General features: G+C 31.2%; 1 protein-coding gene across 2 annotated transcripts in view; it reads left to right on the top strand.

Annotated features, from left to right (window-relative positions):
* LOC134694846 (cephalotocin receptor 1-like) overlaps positions 1-19,645 on the top strand; it is a 47,089-nt gene extending 27,444 nt beyond the window's left edge. For both annotated transcript variants that reach the window (XM_063555923.1, XM_063555922.1), the window contains exons 2-3: positions 2,587-3,560; positions 18,527-19,645. In XM_063555923.1, coding sequence (XP_063411993.1) covers positions 2,606-3,560; positions 18,527-18,771 — 1,200 coding nt within the window. In that variant the 5' untranslated portion in view covers positions 2,587-2,605 and the 3' untranslated portion in view covers positions 18,772-19,645. The remainder of the gene's footprint in view (positions 1-2,586; positions 3,561-18,526) is intronic.
* The last annotated feature ends 1,619 nt before the right edge of the window (positions 19,646-21,264 follow it).

Consider the following 21,264-nt stretch of genomic DNA (forward strand, 5'->3'; position numbering starts at 1 on the left):
ATTAAATAGAGAGTTTATTTTTTTTGTAATTTAGCGATTAATATCAAATCACAAATATTACTTTTTTCTGTAACTATTCGAAAATATAGTTACCAGATAGAAAGATCTCTGGCAAAAATTATCTGACATAATTTAATATTTAAGAAGATCTGAAGAGAAAATGTTATCTCGTGAAGAGATCGTCACCAGAAATGAATAAAAAATAAACACTTTAGAGTATCCAGCATTCTAGAGATTAGAAAAATATCTGTACACAAATGATTGACAAGGTGTCTGTTTCATAAGTGGGTAATTGATTGCTTTTATTTAACTCACTGACATAATATTTATTGAATGATCAGTCAAACTCGAATTACTGCTATGTTAATGGTATTCATACGTGACTACGATATAATTACCTTTATAAATAATGGAAACTTGTGACAAATTTGACAAAACATAACATTAATGGCAGTCTCGTCACATTAGTTCGCAAATCATTCTGGTGCATTCTGAAGTCATTGACACATATATAAACGCTTTTGTCATGATTGGTTCATTCTTTATTAAGTAAACATTCGATTATTTATTTTTTTAATAATTACAAATCACGTTAATTCCTCATTTTTGTTTTTCTTTCTTCTGTGTCCTTGGCATATATCTTATTTCTGGTCTGTTTGACTCATTCCGTTATTGTTTTAATTGCAATATTGACAAACAAACAAAATAATATAGTATTAATGATAATATAGTGAACCTTATTGACGTATTTAAATATTGTAAAACCATATTCATTATGTATGAAATATTTGCCACTGAACCTTACATGATCAACAAAAGGGTTTTCTTATAAAAACTTGAAAGTATTTTGATTATGATTTATTGACAGCATGTAAATTTATCTAGAAAAAGAAACATATCATTTAGAAAATGATTCTTTTTTATCAGAACCCCTTTTGCCGGTGATTCGTCGAAGTATTAAATGTCACTAAATCATCCTTCATTCATGAGTATTCCATGCATTGTTGTCTTTTTTTTCCCATTTTTGACAGAATTCAAAATAAGATAAGATCAATATTTTTTTGTCATAACTATTAAACACTTCGAGACGAGTAATAATTTATAATAATTAATGAACGTTTCTGTGAAGATTTAATCTCTCTTTTAGAACAACATTGTGTTATAGGTATTTTCCTTACTGCTTTTCATCAAAATATGTTTATTTTCCTTTATTTATTAATACCAGACTACAATTCTCATGCGGAAAGTTACAAATAAATTATAAGCACATTACATCAATAACACATTGATACCGGAGAAACTGTTGTCTTTTTTTTTTTTTTATTTTTTTTTATTATTTTGACAGATTTAAAAAAAAAAACTATTTGGATTGTAGAATTTTGTCATCATTACAGTCTTGTAACTCGGGAAGACGAATAATTTGCATGTGTCAGTGAAGATATAACCTATCGCTGTTCGTTTTTAAAACAACATGATGTTTATATGTACATTAGTTTCCTAACTGCTTTTTATCGCAATATTTGTATTAATACCAGACTACAATTCTCCCATGCGGAAAGTTACAATTAATACAAATAAATTATAAACACATTACATCAATAACAGCGAAACAGGTGTTTAAGGTTCAATGGCATGATCAAAATATTCCATTGATCTCAAAAAATACTTTTCCTTTTATTTAGAATTCCAGGCATATTTTACTTATACTAGTATACAGGTTATAACAACCGCATAAAACTTCCTTTGATTTATTATTTTCATTTGAAATTTATTATAACATATAACCTACAATTCGTTTGTGTTGCTCTTATTCTGCAATATTGTTCAACCAGGTTATAACAACCGCCTAAAAAGTTCTTTGATTTTTTTTTCATTTTTCATTTTATTATAACGTACATGTATAACCTACAGTTCGTTTGTGCTGCTTGGCTTATTCTACAATATTGTTTTTTTTTTATTGAATTTAGCAATTCAAAAATTTTGCGTAAGTATTTGCAATACGTGCGGACCACTTACAAGTTCTTACACAATTTTCTAAAGCCTGCAACTGTTTCTGAAAAATGAATACTTAACGCAATCACAAGCATATGGACACGAACTGTCGGGGGATTAACAGTGCATTGTGTTTGTTCTAACATGTCAACAGATATTGTCTTTTATTTCACACTTCTTGATGACAGCATTGACAGACCATAGTAGCTGGTTTACGTCACTTTTAAAAAGACAACTATATGAAGGATGTGTAGGTAGATAGTACAATATAACAAGTCACGAGATTTCATAAGATTGCACGAGATTATGCTAATTTTTGTCTAATTTACTTCAAACTGCTGCTCTATCTTGATTAGGCAAATACCACGCTTAAAGGAATAAGAAGATTTACGATATATTTATAATATATAAGTGTGTATTCGTAGACTTTCCGTACACGTTACCCAATTTTCTAAGAATTCTACTTTGTCTTGATAAGGTAAACCATAGATATATGTAAAACATTCATCTATGGATAAATGAACATTTAAAAAGATATTTTTTCGTATCATTTTATATTATACATTTATACTTTACGCATCATTCATATTTCAGATTCGATGTACAGCTGAAAATGAACAACTCAACAATCTACGATGGTGCATTTTCTTTGGTCAACAACATAACAGAAAATAGTAATACAACAAACAATACTGGTAACAATCCCGGTTATGCGCGGAACGAATTTCTTGCTAAGTTTGAATTAGCTGTACTGGCGTTTATGTTCATAACAGCAGTAATTGGAAATGTGCTTGTTATTGTCGCCTTAAAATGTCACCGTAAAAAGCTGACACGGATGCAATGGTTTATAATTCATTTGTGTATTGCAGATTTGTCGTTAGCGTTTTTTAACCAATTGCCACAGTTTGCATGGGACTTAACGTATAGGTTCCAGGGAAATAATGTGCTATGCAAGTTTGTAAAATACGTCCAGTTGATCTCAATGTATTCCTCTTCTTACGTGCTTATAACCACTGCGTTAGACAGATACTTTTCCATCTGTTATCCAATCAACAGTCAGACGTGGACTATTAAACGTGTTCATTTTATGGTATCTGTGGCATGGCTTTTATCCTTCGCATTTTCGATTCCTCAGCTAATATTTTTTTCCTATGTGGAAGTTTCCCCCGGGAGTAACGAATATGACTGCTGGGAATCACTTAGTAACGGACCTATGTCACACCTGCAGGCCTATATTACGTGGATATTTGTGTCGATTTACCTAGTTCCTTTTCTGGCACTAGTTTTTACTTATGGAAGAATATGCTATGTTGTATGGCAGTCAATGGATAATAGGTCTGGTTATGAACGTCAAACACAGTCCAGAAACGGTAATTATGACACACATCGGACAACCAATGACAAATTAAAGATAATTCAACCACGTGTGCATACGAAAAAGGTATCTAAATCAAAGATCAAGACAATCAAAATGACCCTGATTGTTGTCACGTGCTATCTTCTTTGCTGGGGGCCATTTTTTATTGCTCAGATGTGGTCGGTGTATGATTTCAATGCACCATTTACAGGTATGTATTTTCGACTTTATACTATATGATATACTGATGCTTCTATGTTTCAGTTTTTAAGGCAGATACAGTGCTGGCCAAGGAAAACTATACATTCATACGCAAACTGTGTAAGTTCTAACATCGTATTTTGGAGGGTTCAGTTTAATGTCTCACACCAATGGATATACTATCAGCAATCCTTAGCTGTAAAAAAAATGTCATTGTTTCCATTTATAACCAAAAAATAAATGAAGCAATTTCATTTAAAGTGAAAACATGGATTTGATATTGTTTTCTCTTCATTTCTTGCTGCTTTTTATTTCCTTTATTTATATAATATCAATTTATAAGAGTCTTTTGAAAAGCTTGATAATACGTTAGAGTAGCGAACATTCTTAAGTTTAACCTCCCTAGCCCTGTAGATCTTTTAAAAATAATGCAAGTCTTTTGTCTATATCCAATATAAATTATAAACAGTAATTAATAATAAAAACCTTCTTCCAATGATCCATACAAAAAACAACTTCTTATATTTTAGTAATTTAATTTTGGATGTAACGCGTCTTCTGATTGGTTGACGTTGTTTTGTAATCTGCTCATATACATTATTTTGTCATGTGACCGTGGCGTCATTATAGTTTTTTCATGCTTTCTTATGGTTTAAAATGGAGTTTAGACTTAAATTATAAGAAATGACTGTAATGACTGTCTATTTGGCTCATTCAGTGTGCAACACATTTTTGATGTTATTTCTTTATCAATCATAATTGAGTCGCCCTCTTTAAAGAAAGTCATTACTTACTTACTTACTTACTTACTTACTTACTTTCATGGACAAACAAAATATTATTTCTTAAATGTGTTTTTATGAATTTATTTTAACCGTTCATATTCAATTTCTTCAACACCGTACGTGATGTTTTTAAAAGGGACATAACATCACTTCTTACCGTTTATTGTTATAAACCACGCCTACTAACTAAATAAGAAATATAAAGGTTTACACGTGGTTGATTGAAACCAATCATATTTCTAAATATGCAGAGGATAAAACAAACGACGGATTGACAAATTAGGGGAAAATGGTAAAAATAAATCAAGAATAAGTAAAAGAGAAGGCAAAAGATAAAGAAATAATGGTCCTCTGCTTTCTAAGTCCTCATATATTTACCAATGCTCATAAGGGAACTGACCGGAAAAGTTCTTTGTTGTTATACAGGACGTCAAATAATTACTTTGAGGCAGATACAAAAGCAATATCAGCTCAGTAGTGTTTTAGCACTATCAAAAACACAGGGAGTTCATTTGCTATTTTGAGAATCTGTCTATTTAATTGGTTACTTTGTTGTTTTTATTGCTTTGCTTTTTAAAATCTTTTTTGATGTTCCACATCACATTTTTACAAATAATATGCATATCTGAAGTTATTAAGATAATCAACAATTGGCTTAATTAATTCATTTTTTTTTTTATTAAATACTGATATTTCTAATTAGCTTCATTTAATGATGTTTGTTTCATAATGAATATTGAATTAGGTCTTTCCTTTTAATTATTCAGAAATTAAGTTAACAATTTTTTTTTATTTCTGAAATAAACTTAATCAAATTCTTTGTTCTGCGCCAAACAATTATCAAATATAGGAAAATGGTAATGAAATAAAGGAAAAAGAATGAATGGGTTCTTAAATGTAAAGAATAAAGAATAAATAAAAGATATGAAACGATTAAACAGTAAAAGCATCAAATTCCAAAGGAAAATTCAAAACGGAAAGTCCTTAATGAAATGGCAAAATAAAAAGCTCACACTCATCAAACAAATGGAATACAGTCAGACAGCCAAAAATAATTAAACAAAAGAAAAAAAAAGAAAACATCCCAACCTTCGAGAGCCTCTCATATTATAGTTTCGAATAAACAAATCAACATTGATGTGAAATGATAAATTACTTAGATTTGTCGACTTATTTGCCAATGTCTTGTCTCTTTTATTATTCGTGACAAAATCTAAGTTTCCAAACATAAAACCTCAATTAGTACAGAAACATTAAACACTAATAATGTTTGTTGTTAATGTACATTTCAACTTCTATGTCATAAAAGATGTCTATACCTAACTGTTTTAGAAATATACGTCCAGCTTCAAGTCTGACGTGTTATAAAAGCACAGTTATATCACGATTATTAAAGAAAAAAGGACAGCGATAACGAACGCAATACTGGTAAATGTATGAAATTGAAGATAACAGATAAGAAAGATACAACAACAATAGATCCATTTGAGTATTGATACATTGTATGTGTTTTATTTGATACAATTGACCTGCTATGGAACTAAATAAGATCATGCTACCCACATAGATTACCCTTTTTATTGAGACTGTGACACGTTGATAATTGCTGTATCGCTATTTTGATATTTTGACAATTTAAACTATTATGTCTGTTTTGTTCAGGCATTGATTTAAATACAGTGGAATTTGATATGACTTTCATACAAGTGAGAAGTTTAGAGCAATTAAACAAGGTTCAATCCACCATTTTTTACATTTGAAAATGCCTGTATCAAGTCAGTATTATGACAGTTGTAGTCCATTTGTTTGATTGGTTTTATCATTTGATTTTGCCATTAGTTTAGGGACTTTCCGGTTTGATTTTTCCTCGGAGTGGTTTTACTTACTTGTTTTGTGTCCGCGAGACACTTATTTTGTCTATAAAAGACTTGCTAATGACGCTTAAAAAAAAAGGCCCAGCATACACAAGATTAAAAAGCACTGAGGACTCTAAATACTGAAATCAATTTGCCAAATACATCGACGTTTTTTTATTCCTCGATAAAACATCCTCGGTAAAGTTTTGAACAGTCGCGTAAAAACCATCGACGGTAACATGATCTACATGTGTGTCCATAAACAACAATAAAATCGTCATTTGTAAACATGTTTGTAGATAGCAGGGATGGCAAATGGTCAGCAGAAGGTAGAAAACAAAAATTAAGAAAAAAGTGTGACTGAAGATGCGTAAAAAAAAACCCAAAATACCGAACGCTGAAGAACATTAAAATCGGAAGGTCCCTTATCAAAAGTCAAACTCAAAAGCTCAAACACATCCAAATCAGAAGAGATATGGACAAAAGTTAAATTTGACTTTATCTATATATCTTTCCAGGTGCTTGACAGTGTTTGTATTTTAAATAGTTAGAGTTCGAGCTTTACTTATGAATGTAAATCCATAAAAGTGTTTCCTAGAAGTGTTTTTTTTTCAATTGCAGTAACTGACATTATTTATATTGGGCCAACATGAGCCCTGCATCTTTGAAATGACAAAGTTGGCATTTTTTGAAATTGTCAATCCTTAATACAGAATTATATTAATTTTATCAATGAACTCCTTTATCTAAACATTCATCAAAAACTGTTTCTCATAATTATATTCGAATATATACTTCACTGTTTAACGTATTAACCGATGGTAGATTTGTTCCCCAGCCAACGCACAAATGAAGTCAAATGAAGTCGCCTTTACTAAACGCTTTGACGAAATATAACGATTGGAATCAAACGTATTAGAAACCATTTTACAAAACATGTCCCGAACATGTAAATTCAATCAATAAAATACATCCTGGTATCTATGATAAGTTTATTTTCATACATAAACGTCATGAAATCTACTTGGTACCATTCTCCAACACTGTAAATGTCGGTAACATAAAATATCAATGAGTTATCCATTTGAAAATCTAAACTAGTCTGAGCAAGATAGATTCATCCGTTCGGTGCAAACCAAACATGACGCACGACATATTCCACTTTACCCTTATTTAGCAGAAAGAAAACAAAGTTGAGATTTAGACGATCTTTTTGATTGATGTATTCCCCAAACAGTTGCGTTACATAGATGAGATCAGAATTTAAATATTGAGAAATGGACCTGTCTAGGCAAAACTGAAACAACAAAATTTCACAGCATTCACACCATGGCTTTCGGTTATTTGATTTTACTATCATTAAATTTCACTTTTTTAGCGTTTAGGGAAAACAGTAGTATTACATTTTTCCGACCTTAGGTTGATTTGTCGTGTACCAAATGTACGAACAGTGTGATTAGATGTAAGGTTATACTATATTTTTCAATATATTTATGAATACCTGCATTAATATTTTTACAACTCAGGAACATGTCAGACGTTTTCCATCGTTTGATGCATATGTTTGAGCATTTGTTTTGCTATCATTATGAGCATTTCGTTTCTGAATTTTCCATGGAGTTTGGTATTTCTTATTTTAATTTTTACAATGTAAAATTTGATTTCTTGAAAATCATTCGGAAGGGCTTCCACATATCCACAAATTTAATGTAGGCATGGGAACAACTAAAAACTTTGTTTGACGATGGTCACGATATCATTTGGCCCTACTTTCAAATACATGTACAGAATAATATATGAAGCCACCGCTGATCAAAAGTCATTACTCAATTGAGAGCAAACCAACCGGGTTAAAAACTAACTGCACATCAACTTAAGGATGAAAACAAAGGGACAACAGCAACACTTAAGTGGAACATAAAGAAACACAAGCATGCATAGAAAAGGACAATTTCAGAACAACTGCCATATACTTCTGATTTAGGACAGGACATTTGAAAATGGTGGTAGGTTTAATCTGTTTTTTTGGCTAGCAAATCTACGACTTATATGGCGATGCTAAAGAAATATCGCTAAATTGACAATACAAACAAACGCAAGATATTCAGTCGGAAAAACAGATGTATTTATTATAATAGTACAAAAGTAACATGTTAACCGCAGAATAACAACCGACATCTTCCACAGGACACAAGACACCACAGACAGAGATGCATTTTTGTGACGTTTATTAATGAAGCACAAATAGCAAACTTTACGGTTTTCTACAGGTTTTTGGAATAAAAACTGGTAAATTTAGAAAATTTCAGTTTGCCGCCTATGGAAGAATGTGTCCTACCGCTTTCCATTTTTGCTAACCTAAGTACGTCAGAGTAGCATCGCGACGGTAATAAATCCGAATCAAATAAGATAGAAAATTAAATGTTTTACTTTATGAATTGTACTTTTAAGTGGAATTAACCATGTTTAATTGACGTAAAAAGACATGTTAAATAACAATTTAAGCACCAGTTGTTTACCGTCAGTTAACACTTGCGAATGCAAGATATAAATCGTGGGAACAATTAATGAATAAACTAAATGAATCGTACACGCTCCAAAAGGCGCGTGACCTGGTGCATTGACAGGGTAAGGATTTGTTGCCAAGGATGCATCACTGACTGTGGAAATCAATACTCCTTTTTCACTGAACTGGTTAACAATTTTATTTAGAGACCAGCTGATGACCACCTACGGGTGTGGGATTTGCTCGCAGCGTTGGAGACCCATTAGGGGTTGAAAAGACTTGTCTGATCTTTGGTGGGGTTGTTGTCTCTTTGACATATTCCCCATTTCCATTCTCAATTTTATCATTCAAAATGCCTTTACGAATCAGACGCCTTTTTTGGTATCTAAATCTTTAAGACCAAGAATCATTTTGAAAGTGAGTTAACATTTCTACATACATGAAAATTTGCCTATAATTTCTATCTATTCATACAGAAAACATGAAGTGACGTACTTGAAAAAAGTAGAATAACAAAAATACAGGTCTCCAAGGGAAATTCAAATCGGTTCATTAACACTATCCGGATTTCCCGAATTTACTGTATCAACATTATTAAGAGTAGTTTAAATAACGATACAATGAATTCGAGAGCATTTCAAACATATAGACATATATAAAGTTCGTTCTTATGTTGTTCTGTTATACAACTGCCCCAGGTTAGGGGCGGGTTGGGATCCCGCTAACATGTTTAAACCTGCTACATGATTGATGTATGTGCCTGTCCCAAGTCAGGAGCCTGTAAATTCGGTGGTTGTCGTTTGTTTATGTGTTACATATTTGTTTTTCGTTCATTTTTTATATAAATAACGCCGTTAGTTTTCTCGTTTGAATTGTTTTACATTGTCTTATCGGGGCCTTTTATAGCTCACTATTCTGTATGGGATGTGCTAATTGTTGAAGGCCGTACTATGACCTATAGTTGTTAATGTCTGTGTCATTTTGGTCTCTTTTGGATAGTTGTCTCATTGGCAATCATACTACGTCTTCTTTTTTTTTTTATATCTCCTTAATATTGAAGAAAGAAAAAAAAATCATCCATATTGAATAAATGCATAACATGTTAACAAGGACACTATAATTGACTGCAAACTATCTGGAGTAGTACGTAGTACCAGCTCAATACGTACTATCTGTCTGAAATTCTAAGTTAGCGATTTATCAATTCTTCATATGACTTTTAAATGATATCGGCGGAAATGGGGTTTAATAAGCTTTAGGACCGGGAAGTAATTGTCTGATAATTTCGTATGATTATAAAACGGTGATAATTTTTCACAACGACATCTTTGAAAATACTAAAAAGTCAAATAATGGAGATTTCTTTCCCGAATCTGTCTCTTGAAGTTTTTATAGATGATCATACCATATTTATTGCAATCTGAAAAGTACATCTGGAACATATTTAGAGTCTAAAATAAAAGTCGCACAATGTTTCCTTTCTTAGATATTTTATCATCATTTGTGCGACTTTCTTTTCCCATTGTCCCAAGCAAATAACTCCCACAAGGAAGTGAGACATAAAGATCTACTGCATTTTGTAAGACATCAAAAATTGATTGCTTTTTTTCCAATTTGTTTTAAGGAAAAGTGAATTTATCATAAAACACGTTTATGCGTCTTTATTGAAAATCACTTTCAGTTTCTATTTTACGATCTTCATTTTAGAGAGTTAATACGTTTCAATTAATTGATTTGGCCGATCTTCGTGTTGTTATGTGTTTATCAAACGCGCACAAGATGAAAGTTTCCGATAGAACGTAAAGTTGACAGATTAAATGGTACAAACGGTGTGATTGATATAACAACTTTCTTACTAAATGCGATTTTCATTGATCACGGAGAAGACACTTCAGGGATCATTGTATTTGAATATCAACAAAGACGCATATTGAAGTTGTCTTGAAAACAAGATAATGGCGTCATAGTATTTTAAATTTCTTAACATTTCTGTTTAACAATATTGCCATTATGACGAATTGTATTTTTATGAAAGATAATTGTTATGAGTGTTTCTGAATGTCGTGAGATTAATATCGTAAACCACTATACTGTATTCGGACAGTATATGTATTATATTTTCACAAAATAAAATTCAATTTGTCGCAAGTTTAACTTGTAAATAAAAAAAACAAAAAACAACAGGTTTAATTGGTTACCCCTCTTTCTTTTAAACCTCAAATAACACAGAAAAAGCCTATCAAATATTAGATTTCGTACCTCAAATCATGAGAAGCGGTCTATCAGATTAGTCAGGTCCATATTATATGATAACTTGTCCCGTTTAATCGTGTTCAGTTAATCAAAATACTAAATTAATGATAATTACGATTTAAAAAAAACCAAGACAAAACACTTACAATTTCATTTTGTTTTCGAATAAGTGATAAAATACGATGGACACTTTCTTGTACGATCTTGTATCTTGTTCACAGGATTACGATAATAGTGTTAACATTTTGACTGAGCCTGAAGAATGCTCATTCATTTATCATATAATTCAATTTGTCAGTTAATTGATTTCGTATAGGTATTATTTGGTATGCCTCTTCGAATTTAATAATCATTTGGATTAAATTAAAAAAAAAAGATACCTTGAAATATATATAACTGACATTGACAATTGTTGTCCAATTTAAGCTCAACGGTTTGTATAAATAATTGGTCAGTAACATCTTACATTATAACAAATTTCTAAAACCCATTTCCGATATTGTCATTTTGACTAAGTGTTTTTTCGCATGGAAGACGATTTTTGTAAATCAGCAGCCACTTTTAAAACGTACCATTGCACAAGGTGTCTTTCCTTTTTCAATTTACTGTGGAGTTTATTTTTGTGGGTATAGAATTTCGCGGATTGCTGAAAAATTGCATTTTTCGTTAATATTTGATTTCGTGGTTTAGCCAGTCTCTGTAAACAATGCCAATTGAAAATTTGTTATTCGTTGAACGTTTGAATTCGTGGTTACCCTGTACACACGAAACCCACGAAAATTGGTATTCAACGAATAATAATTAAACCACAGTTTGCATTTTTCTCTTTTTTGTTTGTGACCTTCACGAGTCTCTTCTTAATCGATTTTAAAGAGTAGAACATTTGTAAACCACTGTCATCTTAAATCTATCTATTTAGATATATGACATTGATTTATTTAGAATGTTGGAGAAACATGGAGGTAACTTCAAATAGCGCATGTGATAAAGGTTTTCGATATTTGTTTCATATTCCTTTCCATTTTTTTTTAAATGTGAAGAATGTAGAATATACATACGCACTTAAAACTTATTTATCAGATGCTTTTAATGACATAACTATATTTTATTAATAAAAAGAGTTCAGAAATTACATGAATAAATTTGACATTGTGGGAAATATTTCAAAATCCATTAATAACTTTATGTTTTATTTGTAAAAGAAAGATATATTTAACGATAATTTAAATGTTATAACATGTAAAAGTACAAATCAGATTCCCGTGAGAAGAATCTTAGAAATTAAGCTCCTACAACTTAAATATTTCGCCACTTAGTATTATGTAAACAATTAAGATTCAACCCTTATGATGTTATATAACATGTTTGAGTTACAAAAGTGCCATGCAAATTTACAATGGCAGATTAATGTGGTACCCAACACTTTGACTAAAATTAATTTGGCTCGTTTAATTTTCTTAAAATTTTTACAAAGGATTTACTTTGACCCATTGACAAAAATATAAAAATTTCAAAAAATTTGAACCAACCGTTTTATCAGAAAAATTACACTGGTTATATAGCAGTTTGACATACACTAATTTTAATCATTGAGAAGCTTAATATTTCTCTTATCAACACAACGTAATTAAAACGTTTAGTTGATTTTACAGAGTTATCTCCCTGTAGTATTAGGTACCACCTTAACAGCGACGTTGACCATTCTTCTGACAATATCAGCAAATGCTGCATCAGTTTATAAAAAAAATATCTTTCAGACAATTGCCAGTACGCATGAATTAGAATTAGAGCGTTTAGGTGCTTCTTTGTACTTCGATGATACCATTTTGAAATCTTAAAATCTCACATTCAAACTATAATTATAATTAAGAATTGAATGCTTCTTTTTGTAACTTTATTTGGGTGTAAAATATTTGACCGAAGTACATTTTGTATAAAGCGTGGAAGCGCTTCATTCTAAAAATGTGCGCACGGTCAATGCTTTTACAACCCTATGAAATTACAAAAAGAAGCATTCTATACTTATAATTGCATTTTTCTAGCTAAGATCATGAAAACACGATTTACATCAAGTTTTTATTTAATGTATATGTGCACTTTTTTATGGGACCTCGTGTCATTATGAATGAGAAGTTTTATTGTGTAATACAATTGCTTACGGAATAACACGTGATATGCATATATCCAATGTAATTATTTAAGTATAATACAACACATATGTACAATAAAACATCTTAACATAATACACGAAACAACAACGTGGTAGAAATTTTAAATATTAGAAACGGGAATGTTTCATTTCTTTTTATTTAAAAAGCCTTATTCAAACGTTTTTGCTTCATGAAACAAGGAGTATATGTTTTTCATCCTGATATTTTGTGCTCATATGTATCTTACCAATATGCAAACTTTCGTAATTCATGAGGGTGTTGATGAGGATCCTCTAGATATAGGAAGATGTGGTGTGAGTGCCAATGAGACAACTCTCCATCCAAATAACAATTTAAAAATTAAACCATTATAGGTTAAAGTACGGCCTTCAACACGGAGCCTTGGCTCACACCGAACAACAAGCTATAAAGGGCCCCAAAATTACTAGTGTAAAACCATTCAAACGGGAAAACCAACGGTCTAATCTATATAAACAAAACGAGAAACGAGAAACACGTATATATTACATAAACAAACGACAACTACGGAGGATCCTCTAGTTTATCAACCGTTAATTGTTAAAACAAGGTTTCCGTAATCTTTATCAATTATACTCTCTATCCTTTATATTCAAAAACTCATCGTTCTTTATTTGGTTTTCCTGTTTGTTTGCCTGTCGCTCGTCTGGCGTATTAGATTATAATCCTGGTACCTTTGATAACTATCAACTTATTATTTATCAACTTTATTTTGTCTTTGTACATAATTTATTCTCTATCTGTTAACCCCATCTAGACCCTCGTTAACATACTAAAATATGCCTTCCAACGTGTAAAGTGACGTCACAACAGATTGAAGTACGTAATTTTGTCAGAGTTGCTAGATAGTTCGGTCAGTGGATGCAAAATGTTGCTTACGATAGTATATAAAGGCAACAGTAGTATACCGCTGTTCAAAACTCATAAATCCATGGACAAAAAACAAAAGCTGGGTAACAAACCAAAACCGAGGGAATATATATGTTTTAACGTATAATATTTTGCTACAAAAGATCCGTTTGTTGAATCTGTTCCTATAAAGATTTTTTAACATAATTCAAACCAACTTTATCTTTTCTATTCCAATGAATTCAAAAATATGAGTTTTTAATCATCAGGCATGGATGCCTTTTTTTAACGGTACAATAGAAAATGCAAAGGAATGCCAGAGTATTTAACAGCATAGCTAAATTTTGACTAATGAAAAACAAATATCAAGCGAACCACACATTGGTGACACGACAGTTAATTCACTACTGTGGTTTTACCATTTAGATAATCAACGCTTATTTAATCTGTCATTAATATAAGTATGAAATTACATTAAATTGAACCCTTTGTGTACTTTATTTCACTGACTGTTAATTGGTTACTGATTTTCTGTTAACGACTGGCACTAGTTAAACTTCGACTTTTGCAAACTCGCATTTGTCGTGTAAGGAGCAATAATTCGTTGCTTGAAGTAAAGTAACCAGTCGGATGGTATTTTTATGCCGATTTAACATTTATCAAGATTGTTCTTTTATATTTAAAAACGACACTTTGACAACTGTCATATAGGTAAGAGGTTTTTCCAGCCATTTTCTGCGCAAAATGTTTGTACTTAGTCAGAAATATGGAAGTAGTTATCTGTTCGTTCTTTGGTAAATATAGTCAAGCTTTGGGTTTTATTAAGTGGATAATTATGTTGGTCCTAACATATTGAGGAAATTCAATTGTAAAATGTCGTCACAACCAAACTTCAAGTACATGTTACATGGATAAGCGTTGATACCCCAGTGTCGTGTTATCTTCAAGATAATCAATTGGTATCCACTGTATCTAACACATAGTTGACTAGTTGTCTTTATTTAGTTGACAGTTGTTGTCCATTCGTTTTTAAAGATTTTTATCATGTGATTAGGGACTTTCCAATTTGATTTTCCTTTAAGTTCAGAATTTGTGTGATTTTGCTTTTTATTTTTATATAAGCAAAACCAATTCCTATAAAACGTATTTATTAAGATTATTATCTTCGAACACATTCCATACTATTTTGAAAGAGCTTTCTGTTATTTTTCAATATTATGTCCTTGTGTTATGAATTGTACTAATTATAAGTACTTGGATACTTCGTTTGCATTTTGCTTCAGAGAAGTTGGCACTACGGCGTGCACAAGGAATGCATGAGGTAATTCAGTTCTAATATTTTAAGTGGCAAGCAATAATTTCCGATGCCTCTTATTATAATGGTTCTTCGTTAATTAAATTCATCAAGGAATTATTTAGAAATAACAAAGTGATATTTTGTTGACATTTATTCAGTCTCATCGTTTGTCCTATCTAACCCATTAAAAGCAAAAAAGCGTAAACATGATACTAGACGAAGCAGCCTTTTAAGGATTGAAAAACTATAGAATTGAAGACCAAGCGTAAAAAAGTATACAATGATAGAGAATGATAAAATGTCTGCATGGATCTAGCTGACAGCTGTAAAAGTCAGTTAAGTTTGTTAAATGTATTGGAATTTATAGATAGCGCTGATCCGATAGGTTTATTTTAAGTCTGAGATAGCCTGCGTGGTAGCCTGCGTGGTAGCTAATTTTGGAATAACAGACAACAGATTGGCTTTGAATATAATAAAACTTTATTTGTGATTATTTTACGTATGCGTTGAAACTGTTGATTCCATTATGTTACGTATATGCAAATTAACATTTCAATTTTACTGGCATTTGTTAAGAACGAAATGATGTGCAGATGTATTGAAGCTATGCTAAATAGACTGAATGATTGAAAAATTTGATAACTGTATTAAGGTTGGAGATGCAAAGTTAAAATAAAAAAAGAAAAAAACTGCAAAACGATAGAATTATCAACAACTACATGTACTACGTAATAGATAAAGCAAATTTGTAGGAGGGAATCCAAAGTTAAATCACCATTATTCTGAACCCCGCGGAAAATTCAAAACGGAAAGTTCCTTATCAAATGGCAAAATTAAAGCACAAAATTATCACACGAACGGATAGCAACTGTCATATTCCTGACTCGATACATTCCTTACTTTATTATGTAGAAAACTGAGACAGTTTTGAACAACATTTAAAGATAAATAATATAAAATGTAAAAAGGGGGTTAATATATGAAGTTTGAAAATACAAACAGTGCATGCAACTGATCAAAAGTAAATTATTTGATAAAGAGTAAATGAGAGTTCATGCTGTAGTTGAAACCTCAAAGCCCCCAACAAGTTTGACAATTTTTAAACATAAGGCAGTACAGTACAGTAAAGCCACACTTGTTATTTGAATGGGATCACCTATAAGAATCGTCCAGATGTTGGTATTCAAGGGTTAAAATCAAAATGGAAATAGAGATTCCATACGTATTATTTTGCCTTGGCGTTGTCATTTTGTCATCGACATAATATTCGTATGGTATCTTCTGCCATGTCTATTTTCGTTCAGGTTTGTCTGCTTTAATTTATTCCAAACCAAAATTGTGTACACAATTCAATCATGTACGATAATTATTTACTTTGAAATTGTGCATTAAGTAACTTATTTTTTATTAAATTCTCTTTTGTCGTTCTATTTGAACTTAAGCTCACAGATTAACTCTGTCTACATAATTGCGATTTTTTAAATACCCAAATGTTAAAAGTTTGTTAACTAAGTGTTTTGCCTCTCATCTAAATAGTCATTCAAAACAAAATGTTTCCATCAAGATAACGACTCTCCAAATCCTTCTTTTTGTTGTAAATGTAATTATGTACGTTGCATTTCTATAGGATACTCAATAATATTATTATAAACCACTGTTCGGTGATCAGATATATCACAAGCATTACAAAGTGTTGCTATTAAAGAGAACATAATGAGCATCTAAAATGGTTGGATATTTATTAAGCAGCATGAGTTTCTATGAAGCAATCAGAAGTTTAATACAGTACTTGTGAAACACGACTGGAAGTCTCCACTTCATACCAATAAAACAGTTACTTTACTCCTATATTGTTTTTATGTCTTGTTATGTAACAAGCTTTCTTAACGTTTGATCAATCGGGTTACTTCTACGTTTATATAATATTTATAATGGAACAGGTTCGATTCAATATTTCTAACTTCTGGATATAATGTCCATATTTTTATGCCCCACCCAGGGGCTTTATATTAATTTTTTTTCGTCAGTCCCGCTTCAGGTTAATGCATTTGGTTAAGGTATTTTTTATGGAGTTGCAAGTCCAATTAACTTGAAACTTAGCACACACGTTGTATATAATATAGACATGCTAATCCTAATGCCAAATTATAGAATTTCACGGTCCAGTAACACAGAAAATTATAGTGCGAGTGGGGCATCCGTGTACTATTGTCACATTCTTATTTTAAAACTTTTTGATTGTTTTTCTATAATTTTTCTCTTTTCATATATTATATTTTCTTGACCGTTAAATATGAATAAATCTTCTACATAATATCTCTTATTATATATATTGATGCATATGGTTGATGTAATATTTTATTTTTCATATTGTGTATCGAATTTTATCGCAATTTAATCAGATTCCGGCAAAACTAGTATACTGCTGTTCAAAAGTCATGAATCTATTTACCTGAAACAAACCAAGGTCACAAACCAAACCAAGGGAAACACGTCAACTATAAGAGAAATCAAAACGGAACAGCTACACACAGAAGGCCAACACGCATAGAATCGGACTATATTCTCGACTTCTTAAAGGAAATACTCAAACATAAAATAGTTTTTGGTGGGGTTCGTGTTGCTTATTCTTTAGTTTTCTATGTTGTGTCATGTGTATTAATATTAGTGCGTTTGTCTTTTTCATGTTTAGCCATGGCGTTGTCAGTTTATCAGTTCGTCCCTCTTTTACAGTTTATGCTTTTGGTTTGTCAAAATGACCGAATCATTAAGTTCTGAAATGACTGCGAACATTACCGCATTATACTTTCTTCAAACATATAGCTTGAGTAAGTTATATAAGGAAGTAAATACATAAAATATCTGAATTAACATGATTCAAATTTCAGGAATTCAAATAATAAAAAAAAAAATTACCAAAGAAAAGGAATAAAAGATACCAGAGAAACATTCAAACTCATTAATTGAAAATAGAATGACAACGCCATGGCTAAAAAAGAAAAGACAAACAGGCAAACAACAGTACAAAAAGAAGAAACATATAAAACTAAATATTAAGCAACATGAACCCAAACATAAACTAGTGTTGACTAAGATATGATGTACTTCGACTACGTAAATGATTGCAGACTTTGGACAAACACATGCAAATGTAGCCAGGCTAAATATTGTAGCCTTTGTGAACATTCTTCTTTTGACTAAATCTTAAAAACATGTAATGTTCCTTCTTTTATCATTACAGGAGCCGCAATGACCATCATACTGTTACTTACCGGATTGAATAGCTGTGCTAACCCGTTCATATTTCTGGCATTTAGTGGTAGGCTATGTAAATCACCTACAACAGCAGCTCGTACATCTACATGTCCAACATCTCACACTGAACTCAATTCTGAGACTCGCCTTCGCTCGACAAATCATTCTCCGGATGACCATACGGACAAGTATAAATTTGTAACGCCGCCTGCAAAGGATTCTTATCTTTGAATGCCACTTGGTTGAGAAAGAGTACTAGTAGTTTATTTATTCAGGGATCGTTAACAAATTAAAAAGATGTTCGTTATTATTATCAATATACGTTAAATATGTAGACTAACTATTTTTTCGTTCAATGGTTAACACATCCATCAATTCTGTATGCGAAAAATTGAGGGACTGGGTGGAGTCCACAGCAAATAATATAGTGTACAAAAGTTGCAGAATAGAGGGCCACAATTAAAATTATGGGATGAAAAAATATAAAGCAAAGACACCAATTGGCAAAGTAAATAATATGAGGAAATGGTATAAAAAGTTGAACAATGAGAAAAGAAAGACTAAACTTTAGACCATCAGATTTGACTACGAATCCCTAATGAAGTTTGTATAGCATACAACAGTACGGGGAACGTTTTCATCGTTGGGGGACGAACTCAAATTAGAATATTGAATATATTACATGCTTTGTTGTCGTTAATGATTTTCTTTTGTAGATTTCATAAATTGTATATACTATTTCGTCATAACTTATAGAAATCAACTAGGTTAAGCACTATAAAGACACGCTTGAAGAAAAAAATACATTTTTAAATGCGGAACTATTCATATCAATAAGTGTTTATGACTTTATACATATGTAATAACCGAACACTTTCGAAAATACAAATATGTAATGTTATACCACCATAAAAATTATCATTTAAAAACTCATCAAAAATACAAGGCTAATAATTCACTAAGTTGATCGCACATTTGGTCTACATCAGACTCATTCATGGCACTAGATTTAAAACAGTTGGAAGACTTAATCATATATGATTTTGAAGAGTACTTAAAAACAAAATTACTAAAACATTGTGCACAATATTACTAAGACAATTTATGCCTGGGGATAGAAAAAGTTTAATGATTTGAAAATGTAACATTAAAAAAACGGATAATTAAAAATTCTAGTTTAAGCACTCTGATGATATTCATGAAACTTCTGATAATTTTGCTAAGAGGATTATTCCAGGAGGAACGTAAACAACCAATTTCTAAGTTTTTACCTTTATAAACTACTTAATTATCTATCTTTGCACTGTCTCAGATCACTTTCAAACAAAATAAAATTGAAATTGAAATTTAAAAAAAACTTCATTCGTTTGTATATCAAGCGATTGTTTATACACAAGTTAATAGAAGCTGAGATTATTATTTTAATTTCATCATTCTAATTCATGACATATTTTTTGAAGAATTCAAATTTCTGGGCGGATTTGCTATTACAGTATTTACTAATAATCTTGGCTTAATAATTCTTATTCTCGTTTTAAGTGGATTGATTATTTTGATATTTGCATAAGTTGTGGCTACCATAAGTATAATATTTGTTAGTGGTACATTCTGCAATGGATGATATTTTAACTCTGTATTTTTTTTATATCTCTGTTGCCGGTCCGGGTTAGGACTTTACTACTTAATAAATTTTTCGCTCTATATAACAATTTTAAATTTCAAATATTTGGGCTCCGAGCATCATTGGTGAGATATACATTAGATAAAGTCCGTAAATTTGATTATCAAAACATGCAACTAGACTAGCACACTTGTTTACATGTAGTTATAGGGAAAAAGACCATCGCTAAACCAATATATAACACAAATTAAGTTACCTCATATGCCCAAGGCAATGTGAAAATACAACATTGGATTTAAGAATCGTAGAGCCACAAAGCACTGGGAGAACATTGCATTATTTTTGTGTTGTACATGCAATTATTCCATTCAATTGTATCTAACATTTTGAAAACAGTTATCATTCATAATACATGATGTTGGTACGCTAATAAACAAAACTCTTTTTGTTATCCTTCGTTGTCGACAAATTAACGAATATAAAGTTTCACCGTCGTATTTACTATAAGTACAGGATAATAATTTATTACATAGCATCCTGTGTTTTCTATATAAACTGGTGTTTTCTTGTTAAAAAAATTCTACTATTAATAAAGAAGAGCTGCAACGCGTGATCATTTTCAAAAACTGGTATGCGACTCCATTTTTAAAATTCATAAACTCCGTTTTGAAAAGATCCATGCCTTTCAGTTAAAATAATTTAGTATGAAATATTTAAAATGATCAGTCCTCGTCAATGGTACTTAAACAAGATATGATTAAGCGCAGTATGCTGTTCTAATAAGCAATCATGTCTGATTGGAATGAAACCGTATAATCTGATGTACTGTGCTGTAAAACGCCCTCGTTATCGTCACTTTGAATACATATTTTATTATTGGTTCACCAATATCATTGATAAAAGAGGGACCAAAGATACCAAAGGGACAGTCAAACTTATAAATCTAAAACAAACTGACAACGCCATGTCAAAAAAAGAAAAAGACAAAAAGACAAACAATAGTACACATGACACAACATAGAAAACTAAAGAAAAAACAACTCGAACCCCACCAAAAACCAGAGGTGATCTCAGGTGCTCCGAAAGGGTCAGCAGAACCTGCT

This window comes from Mytilus trossulus, chromosome 13 (assembly GCF_036588685.1).
Source record: "Mytilus trossulus isolate FHL-02 chromosome 13, PNRI_Mtr1.1.1.hap1, whole genome shotgun sequence".
In the NCBI taxonomy this organism is placed as follows: Eukaryota; Metazoa; Mollusca; class Bivalvia; order Mytilida; family Mytilidae; genus Mytilus; species Mytilus trossulus.